Source organism: Limulus polyphemus, unplaced genomic scaffold (assembly GCF_000517525.1).
Source record: "Limulus polyphemus unplaced genomic scaffold, Limulus_polyphemus-2.1.2 Scaffold3342, whole genome shotgun sequence".
Taxonomy (NCBI): domain Eukaryota; kingdom Metazoa; phylum Arthropoda; class Merostomata; order Xiphosura; family Limulidae; genus Limulus; species Limulus polyphemus.
In genome coordinates this window covers 88,212-99,061 of record NW_013668952.1, presented here as the reverse complement: position 1 = coordinate 99,061, position 10,850 = coordinate 88,212, and the positions used below count along the sequence as shown (strand labels likewise).

At 32.6% G+C, this 10,850-nt stretch overlaps 1 protein-coding gene across 4 annotated transcripts in view; it reads right to left on the bottom strand.

Annotated features, from left to right (window-relative positions):
- Positions 1 to 8,079: 8,079 nt before the first annotated feature.
- The window catches only part of LOC111088215 (MFS-type transporter SLC18B1-like), an 80,614-nt gene continuing 77,843 nt past the window's right edge, over positions 8,080 to 10,850 (bottom strand). For all 4 annotated transcript variants that reach the window (XM_022397617.1, XM_022397620.1, XM_022397618.1 and 1 more), the window contains 2 exons: positions 9,832 to 9,925; positions 8,080 to 8,561 (listed from right to left, as the gene is read on the bottom strand). In XM_022397617.1, the coding sequence (XP_022253325.1) occupies positions 8,502 to 8,561; positions 9,832 to 9,925 (154 nt within the window). In that variant the 3' untranslated portion in view covers positions 8,080 to 8,501. The remainder of the gene's footprint in view (positions 8,562 to 9,831; positions 9,926 to 10,850) is intronic.

The window sequence follows — 10,850 nt, the reverse complement described above, 5'->3', positions numbered from 1 at the left end:
TAGCTGGAAAAGAGTCGTCAATGACTTTTATGTGTGTGTGTATATATATATAATATATATATATACAAGCAAAATCTGTTGTATATTTGTCTGCTAACTTCTCGCACACTATTTGACCAACCTCCACCAAACATGGCATGGTGACTCCTGCGGTCCCCAAAAATAACATGGATGGGGCAATATTCTGTCTGTCTATCTCTAGCGCCGATAACTTTGGGCATTTAATAGTTAGATTTGAGTGTAGGTTGGTAGAGATCGTGATGAGTAATAAGATCGAGTTTGGTATACACACACCTCATGCTTGGTATTACAGGTACATAAAAATCATAATAATTGGCTGAAATTATCAATTACGTTTGCTTGGTTGTCAAGTTGAAGCGCACTTCTTCATCATAGCAGGCTATTAAAGCTAAAACCAGGAACACAGTCCAAAGAAAAAACTCTCTCTATATATAAATCTATATGAATAAAAGCGAAATTGTTTGTCTGTCCGCTAACTCTTCACACACTATTTGACCAATCTCCACCAAATTTGGCATGGTGACTCTTACTGTCCCCAGAAGAAACATGTAGTGATCAAAATTCCACCAGGTTTCCGACAAAAAGGCGCACATTTGATTTTGCCAAACAACTTGCAACGTGTAACCTATTTCTGTATTTTTCTATAATATTGTAACACGTCCATTCCTTTTCTCTGAATGGTGAGAAATTCTACTGTAAAAGAAATTTCAAAGCTCATGAAACTTTATTATGACAGAATTACTTTTCTATGCCAATTTTGTTAATGGTCAATTATGTCTCTCTTTTTCAATATGAGGCTGAATGTGTTCTCACTTTACTGTGTTGTTTCAGATTTATGTTTAAAATGTAATTATGGTCAAGAAGTACATCCATAGAGGACCCGGCATGGCCAGGTGGTTAGGGCGCTCGACTCGCAACCTGTAGGTCGCGGGTTCGAATCCCCGTCACACCAAACATGCTTGCCCTTTCAGCCGTGGGGGTGTTATAATGTGACGGTCAATCCCACTATTCGTTGGTAAAAGAGTAACCCAAGAGTTGGAGGTGGGTGGTGATGACTAGCTGCCTTTTCTCTAGTCATTGCTAAATTAGGTACGGCTAGCGCAGATAGCCCTCGTGTAGCTTTGCGCGAAATTCAAAAACAAACATTCATAGAGCTTCCACCCCTAAAGTGTAGGTGTATAATGTACCAAAAAAGACTGTTGTATAACACTAGAATTTACTACAATACAAGTATATCTTGAAAAAACAAACAAGACTCAATACTTTACTGTGCAGTGTTTATCAACAAGTATAACCTCGAGTGATCATTACATTTTAAGGTTTAAGTTAAATCTGTAATTAGAATAAGGAACTATTTTGTGTTTAAACACAGAATGGCTAGGAGGAACTGCTCGAATTTCATTTACGTGTATTAGTACTCTGGTTTTTAAAATGGTATATAAAATTTCGTCATAGTCTCGGAGTGGTTTGACATTTGGTGAAGTGGTTTGTTTTTTTATTTCTGAAAGCTTACTTTATACTTTCTTGTCTAACTTTGGTTAGAAGGAGAGGGCGAGTTCGAGAGGCGGCACTTAAACAATATGGAGAGACGTCTATCTCGCCTATAGTATCTCGTCATGGGGGATGTGAAGTAACTTTTGTTTTAGAATCTGATTAAAGTTTAGCCCTCGATCATGGCGTAACGGTAAATGGCAAACACGACCAATAAATTCATATTTGCAATCTGTGACTGAGTGAAGATCACCCGTATCGAGATTGCCCACTCCCCAGATGTTATCGATGTCATGCACAAGATCACGTGGCTACTGAACTTGAGACGGGGCCTTTTTATGAGCTGAGGAAGAAGATGTACATGAGTCAAACATGATGAGTTTCTGGCATTACTACGGGTTCCTGGAGATGAATGAAATGACGACTGTTCTGAATGTCCTACTAATTTAAACACATCTGATTCATGACAGGCTTCCGATTCAAGACCGGAGGACGTATGTCTTCCACAGACTCTTGAAACGTAAGGTGGAGGCGAGAACATCAGGAGTGAAGACCAAAGTTTAGTTTCTAACATCAATTCAAAGTTGGTATTCTTAATTATAATGGTTTGAGATTTTTTTATTTGTTTTATTTCGATTTTCTTATCTTTTAATATTAAGTATTTTGATGTAATTATGTATATTAATGTATTATATTTATCTGTACCGTTTTATGTACATGCCTCACCTATGAGGGTGTGTAAACAAAAAAGAAAAAACGCAAAGTACGCGGAAGTGTCAGCGAAAGTTTTGAATTTCAGTGATATTCCGTTAACAATCTCAAAGTTTGAAGGTATCGAACTGTCGAAAACTGTTATTTTAGGAATCAAAGACAACTTGGCCAATAAAATCTTTCATTCGAAATAGAATGCAGTGACTTACTGTTATGCCATTTTTAAGCGTGTAACTGTAATTAACATAGTACATTTAAAAAGTACTCATTTGTTTTAAGCAAGTGTAGGTGGTGAACTAATGCTTAATTATAGTGATCAATGCTCTAGCAGGAAATTGTGTAGCGAGCTGATATAAAGAATTGGTCACTTCCCTTGGTATAAAATTCAGTGTACATGACTAATCTTTATCAACCCTTTAGGATAGCTATTATTTATGCTTAACATTTAAAATGCTAAGAAAAGCCACATCAAACTCTTTTTTTTTTCAAAAAAAAACAGTTAAGAGGTTTCAAGAGAAGTAGCAAAGAAGGAGAAATGAATCACAGGAAGAAATAGAAGTAAGGCTTGAAGCTGAGAGAGTTAGAAGAGCTGCAACACGTGCACAAGAATCAAAAGAAATGAAAGACTTAAAGGAATAAGGGAGGCAGTTGTAACAAGAAGTTCGAGAGAAACTGAAAGGGAGAGAGAGAGAAGGGAAGGATTACAATTGACAGCATATCACTGTGATTCTCAACGAGGTATATCGAGAAAATTTAATTTAGATTGTGTAATTTTTGTTTTTAAAATCAGAAATTTAGATAAAAATTAAAACGAATTAAATTTTTTAAATGTTCTTGAAAGAAACTTCGTCTTTTTGAATACCCATTTCAAGTAATTTGGACTTACTGTGAAGAGTAATTCAGCTAGTATATAATAATGGGAGAGATCTAAATGTTGAAGATGGAGACAACAATTAAACACGTATAAACGCAGTCGGGCCCCCTTACTTACAACGCTAGAATCCGCGTTTCGATACCCGTGGTGGGCAGAGCACAGATAGCCCATTGTGTAGCTTTGTGCTTAATTACAAACAAACTCAGTCTGTTACTGTTATGTTAAAATATGGCAATTAAACGAAACCGACATCAACACATGTTTATCTATTTCAGTACGAAAAAGTGCTTTAACCACATTTTTACAGAATTCTTATCATAAAGTTGAAAGAAAACGAACCGAAACGTAAATATGTCTACATGACATAACGAGCTTTTTAACTTGAATACTAGTTGTTTTTTCTTGAAATTGCTGACGTCAAATTTTCTCACAGTAAACTACAAGTAAATATTATGCAATGGCATAGGAAATCTAGCAAGAAGTAAAGACTATATATCCTTAACGATATCAGTTCGAACTGGTATGCTTTTACGTAAAGTATCAACAAACATGAGTCCTGTTCATTAGGCGAAAGGCCTCGTCGGAACTGGATGTAGTGTGGTTGACATGTTTTAACATATTCTAGTGTAATTAATTTATCATTGTATTTATTTTTAATATGAACGTTGGTTGGATTGAAATTGTATTTAGAAATATGCGTGACTTGTAGTATCAGATATGTGTTGCGTATAACGAATTTGTTATATATTTATTTTAATATCAACGTTTGTTTCGAATAACTTTTTATTTGAGGGCGTGTCCAGCTTACCGTGTTAGTTACGTATGGCGAAATTCCCGCCAATTCTCCAAGATTGTAAAATATTCGTGAACACAAGAATCAGCAATATATCCACACAACAGAGAACAGGGAAGAGACAAGTCTACTAGGAAACTGTTATGACCCTTTAAGCTATAAACTGTGATTTTACTAACCCTTATCAAAATGAAGATATACGACATTTGACCAGGAACAGTTATAAATTTCGAACGTCAGTGAATTCTCATCAAACGTTAATATCTTTCCAAAAATATTACTGGTTTTTCATCTGACATTAGTGGTTTTATGAAAACATTATCTTACTTCAGCGGTCCAACAATTCAGTGCCTGACAAAGCTAGCTAGTTTTCCGACAGTTTTATGTACAACTCGCTGAATATCAAGGATACTCTGAACTAGGAAGACGATTTTAGGCTATTTGTAAGTTAGTGAAATTTCTGTTTATGAAACTTGGTTTGTAATAATTAATCATAATAGTTGTCATTGTAAATGACATATACGTATTTGTGTCAAAAACAAAAACGATGTAAATCAATCTTGTTGGCAAAAAGCGTAAATTAAATTAAATATCGGCATATTTCTAAACACTAAATCCAGGGTACAGTTCAGCTATTAAAAGTTAAATTATTTAACACGGCTTTGGATTATTTCAAATTCTCAATACGTAATGCTAGTTTGCTTTCACTTGGAGGTTCTTAGAAATACAAGTAAAACAAACGGTGTAAACCAACTCTTTTATTACTACCGGTAGGTGCGCAACACCTCCATAACTCAAGCCAGGAGGGCTACACCGGGACCTTTAGAACGGTTTGATGTTTCGTTACATTTCTAAAAATATCGTTAATTCGGAATACAAACCATCAATTAACTTTTAAATGTTAAATCTATCAAATAACGAGAGGCTCATTTATTAATTTGTTTATTTTTAGCAAGACTTTGCGGTGGGTGCTGTTGCCTTCCCTCTAGTTACATATACATATTACATAAATTATCACTTTTACACTTAACAGAATTAAAATATATTAGAGAAATAAAATTGTTTACATATTAAGTTTTGATTGTTTTTGTTTTTCAATGTTCACGCAAAGCTACACAAGAACTATCTATTTGTGAACTGTTAAAATAGATGGAAAACAAATAGTCAAAAGTATATAATGCCACCACTTGAGATATTCTTTTCTAACCGAATATTGAAATTTGACCGTCACTATTTAACACACCCACTTGCTCCCAAAGTGCAGAACGCGTTATTGTGGCAAGAAGACACGAACTATTGACTCCTGGATTTACAATCAGGGCACGCCAGCCAATAACCCACGCCAGACCCACATATTGTATAAAATGATTTTGTATTTGTATATTTTTGTTGTAATATCATATATTTAGACAAGTTTCATATGTTGTATTATCTAAGGGGTCAAGTTACTCTAATGGAATTGACATGGTTTTACTTTGTTTTATCAAGTATTATTTTCATAACGATTATAATGTTCCAATAAGTATCAGAAACAGCGCCTTTAAAAGAAGAGTATATTTATTCCAGCTATCATCTGAAAAATGTAGGCCTAACCTTCTAGAATCACCCCACAAAATTTCAGGATCGAAGTTGCTCTTCATTCCCTCCTCTGCTGTACCTTCCATATGCAAATTTCTAGTACAGCAAAAGTGATTAGTGTTTAGATAGGAATTCAGAACAAAATTATAATTATTATTTTAAACCGGTATATGTATATATGAATACGTTTGCCAAAGCTTTTATTTATAATTTCTATAAGCTTTAGATGTATTACCATACATTAATTATTTCACTGCTAGAGGTGAACAACTCTCGCAGTGCCAGGAAAGACACACGATTTAATATTTCTTTACATTTCTTGAAAATATTGTTAATTCTGAATACAAACCATGAATTAACTTTTGAATGTTAAATGCATTAAATGACAAGAGACTCAGTTATTATTATATTGTTTATTTTAAACAAGAGTTTGCATGGGTGCTGTTGACTAGCTGCCTTGTTTCTAGTCTGCCAGTTCAAAATTAAGGACTACTAGTGCAGACAGCCTTTGTGTAACTTTTCTACATTATCCGAAGCCAACAAACAATCAGACCATATATATCCGTACAAGAACTTACTTTTAACAAACGGAACATATTGCTCATTGTCTGATTATCCTAATATGATAACCAATCAGGACATGAACAAAAAATGAGATCAAAAAAGAATAAAATAAATTGTCTAAGATAAACAATGAAATATAACTTGTTCTTTAGAAGACTTCATAGTCAGAAGTTGATTCATAGTGCATTTTTCAGAATGAACAGTTTGTCAAGTGTAGTTTCAACCTTATGTGGTACATAGGTTAAAGAGCCAGATCGGAGAAGTCAACGTCCAGGTACAGCCAGACCTAATTTAAAAGTGCTGAACAGGTCTATAACAGCCAACCGGTAACACCAGCCGCCAACAAGGCTACTTTTGCCGAGTAACGTGATTGACTTTCACAGTTTTAAAGCTAAAAGTGCTGAGTGTGTTTAGCGGCATATCACAGCTCGTACCTCGACCATCTGACCCGTAACCCTGCGCTTGCTAAAATTGCTGGTTCGTTGTTCACACAAATGAACAAGTTAAGTATATATAAACTAAACAAAATAAACAGTTGCTCCAGAGAAAGAAAATATAATACACAAAGCACAAAACACAAACACACCAAACAATCAAAACAAAAACACTGAAAACACAACTAACCAAATTAATACAGGTAAGGGAGAAATAAACAAAATATCAAGCAGGATTATGATATTTAGAATATAGGAAAAATATAAACAAATAAATTATTTAAACTTTTCTTCTATTAACTTGTTTCTTTTAGGCTTTAAACAATTTCATTCTAGATGTCTATCAGAAGTTCGGTTCAAGTTTGTTGTTTTATTTCTGGTAACGCTTTGCTAATAACATTCTTTACTTTTGGCTGCTTTCAATTTTGATTTCTATAGCAATATATTCGTTAATATTTGATAACTTTAAACGATATAAAATAAGTAATACTGATTTAAGATATGGGAATTCGTTAGGATAAAAACTTTAAAAAAATTAAATTGTCCTAGTGCACTGGAAGAAAAACCTTAATATTTGATTTTTAGGCCACAAGAATACAAATACGAGTGTAAAGTTTTTGGTTATAATAAGTTAAAAGTATTCGTGATCATAACTTATGAAAAAGTAATTCAAACAACAATTATTCATCGTTTTATTAATTTGAACAGTTGCACAAGGTGCCAAGTCTACTGCTGATTAAAAGGCGTTGTTGCAATGTCTACCGAGCCGCAAATGGTAATAAAACTTAGTTTATTTCAGTCAAATAAAATTTGAGCTAGATAAACAGAACATCTTTCTATTAATTCTTAAAAATCACAGATCTACAAAACTGAAAATGTCGTTAACAGAGATGATAACCAACTGAAAGCTGAATAATCAGCACGGGTTTTAGTTTGACTTTAAAATTATTTCTAGTCACTATGTTATATAGAGTTGGCTGCATTCATCTTTAAGTTACTGTTTTTATTCTGATTCATATCGTTTAATTTATTTTCATCAGAACAACTTTTTGCAACCACCTAAGCTATTGTACGTCTAATAAGGATTACTGTAATTGGCATACATGAAAACAACAAGTAAGAATAATATTTTCGTATATGCATTACGTAACCACAACAGAAAACTTGACCAGTGTTCTACCAAAGGAACTTCTCAGATTAATAGAGCACCGCAATATTAAAAATCTTAGTCAGTTTTGAAATAAATAACCCGTTTAAATGAATGATTGAACACGGATAGATAAGTGTTCTGCGTTTAGTGAAAATCTCTAGTTCAGTAGTACAGAAGTTTTCTTTTACACTCGTACGAGCATGTCTGTTTTACGCTTTGCTAACAACAACAAAAAAGAAATAACATTTACTTACTGCAGAAAACTTATCTTTTGGCATAAACACCGGTCTTGAGAAACGGAGCCTTCCAGAGTCCCATTGAAGTGTTTTGGTCGAAAAAGTACTATAATTTTTTAACTGGTGTTATATTTGAAATATGTGTTTACTTTTAGTATCGATATGTGTATTTGTGGTTAAATTTGAAATTTATTGTCTATCTAATCAAACATAGTACAACTGTGTAATTTTGTAACATTCTTTACTATTTCAGTTACAGATACAAGTAAGAAAAAGAAAAATTCACAATTAAATCTTGCAGTTTTAGCTAATCACGATGTATGATTTGTCAATTTCAAGGTTTATTATGGTATGATACATTTCACACTACAGTCTATAAAAGCATGAAGGTTATACAAGAACTAAATAGGCAAAAAGCAGATAGGTTACATAAGAACTAACTCGATATATTCAAATTATTTTTCGAAATAAAAAAAATTAAAGGCGAATTTCTAAACATAATTATGGTTTGTTGGCAGAAGATAAATAAAAAGTCTACGAAATAGTAAATTTATTGAAAAGTGATATTAACAACAATATCTTCTGTAAAAACTTCAGACTTCTAAACTTTCAATAGCTGGATGGAACGTTTCTCTCAGAGTCGAATAAATTATGTTTTTCTTGTAAAGGTTCTCTTTTCGCTCTTGACTTGAATTAGCAGGAGTAGTAACTACCAATGAAAATTTTACTTTGAATTAATTATCTTTTTACATTTTACGCAAAACCAATTTTAAAAAAGTTACTCGAAGAATCAGAACACTTTCATATTTATATAACAAAACATTTATTTGAAATAAAAATACTTTATACGTAAAAACATTAGAAAGGAAAAGTGGTAGATTAGTGATCTTAGTTCATATTATCACAGTTAGGTATTCAATTAGATTGTCACAGAAGTACAAAGAAAATACTGAATTTTTTCACACAAGTTTCAGGTCAATGGGGTCAACAGACATTTACATTTTGTTGTATACGAAAGAAAAGGTTTTACAGATACAAAGAAGATGATTATAGTCATTTTAGCATACTGACTACTCTGACTGTAAGAGAATTTCACGTAGACAGCGACTGTATTTGAATCTTTAGATGTTTTAGAATAATATCTGAACAAAATAGAATTTTCTAGTAAAAAAGTAAAAATAAACGCCACATTTTTCACATCATCTACTATAATATCCACCTACAGTTTTTATTGTCCGAACTAGCTTTTAATACAACAAAAACCTCATATTGTACAGACACCTCATGCTTGATATTACAGGTGCATAAAAATCATAATAATTGGCTGAAATTATCCATTACGTTTGCTTGGTTATCAAGTTAAAGCGCACTTCATCATAGCAAGCAATTAAAGCTAAAATCAGGAACACAGTCCAAAGAGAAAACTCCGAAATCTATATGTATAAAAGCGAAATTGTATGTTTTGTCTGTCCGCGAACTCTTCACACACCAATCTCCACCAAAGTTGTTCACCTGTTAAAATGCAAGTGATCAAAATCAAGAAACCTGTGTGAGCATAATGAGGTAAAACGATATAATTCCGTGAATATAAAATGTGAATTTAGACTACTTAAGAAGTGTATTAATGCATATTATGTCTTCTTCTTACATATGTTATATTATATATATATGTCATATTCTGTGAATATAAAATGTGAATTTAGACTACTTAAGAAGTGTATTAATGCATATTATGTATTCTTTTTACATATGTCATATTATATATATGTCATATTCTGTGAATATGAAAGGTGACTTTAGACTACTTAAAAAGTGTGTTAATGCATATGTCCTCTTTTTTTATTCTTGTTACATATATCATATTACATCTAGAGATCCTTTTGGGTTCATAATGGAGACTCTGAATTACTACTTGGTTATCAGGCATGTCTATTATAGTCAACAATTGTAGAAGAAATTTCAAGGATTTCACTACTCACCATTGCACATTCTTCAATAAAGATTATTACTGTTGCCGATCTGTAACCAAAGTGTTCCAGAAGATAACCGCCTAGAGTTGGTCCAATAAATGCCCTGAAATAGAACGACAATTAAGAATTGTAGTTATATCTTATTGTTAAAGGAAATATCTTCTTTTGCTTGATACAAATAAATAGTTCTCTCCACTTTCTATAACTATCTCTGTATACGAGATGTTTAATTGAGACATCTATCGGCTTCAATCATTTGTCACGTATATCAATAGTAATTATATCGGCTCTTCACCACTGCTGTTATGTAGAAACAGATAACTATCTTTTACAACAAAGAATGAAACTATAAATGTCAATTTCACGTATCATTCTAGAAAAAGTGGATGTCAATAAAGGTCTAAATTGGTCCCTACAAGTTTTCCATTGTATGTGCATATATCATATATATATATATGATATTGTTTATTACTGGTTATATGCTTATCACATCATGTTTCTTAAGATGGCAACCATTAACTTGTGCGGATTTACGTTAATCAAAATGTATTCTTGTAATCAACTCATTTTTCTGAAAACGTAACTTAATGATAAAGAACAACACAAACGTGATAATAGAAAACATTTATTAAACGTTTCAGAATCATCATAGTTCCATCATCAGTAATCTAGAGGTAGAAAACAAACAAACAATATTTGTAATTACAACAGAAATATGTACACAAGAAGTAAACAATTGGAGTATACAAATTATAACACGAGAAAATGAAAGTGTGGCACAAATGAAATAGCTGATTTAAAATAGATTTAATTCAAGTGTGTAATAAATAAATAAATTGTATGTGTGTATATATATATATATTGGTGTACTTTGGTGACAGATTTTGTTTTAGGCAGATTTTGTTAAACAAGACCGATGTCTGTAGGTTTACTTTATTCTTAGAATTATTCTCAAGAAGTCGATAAGCCGTCTTAACATTGTTAGAACAACGGGTAAAAGCTGTAGATAGTGATGAGTTGGCCGACGC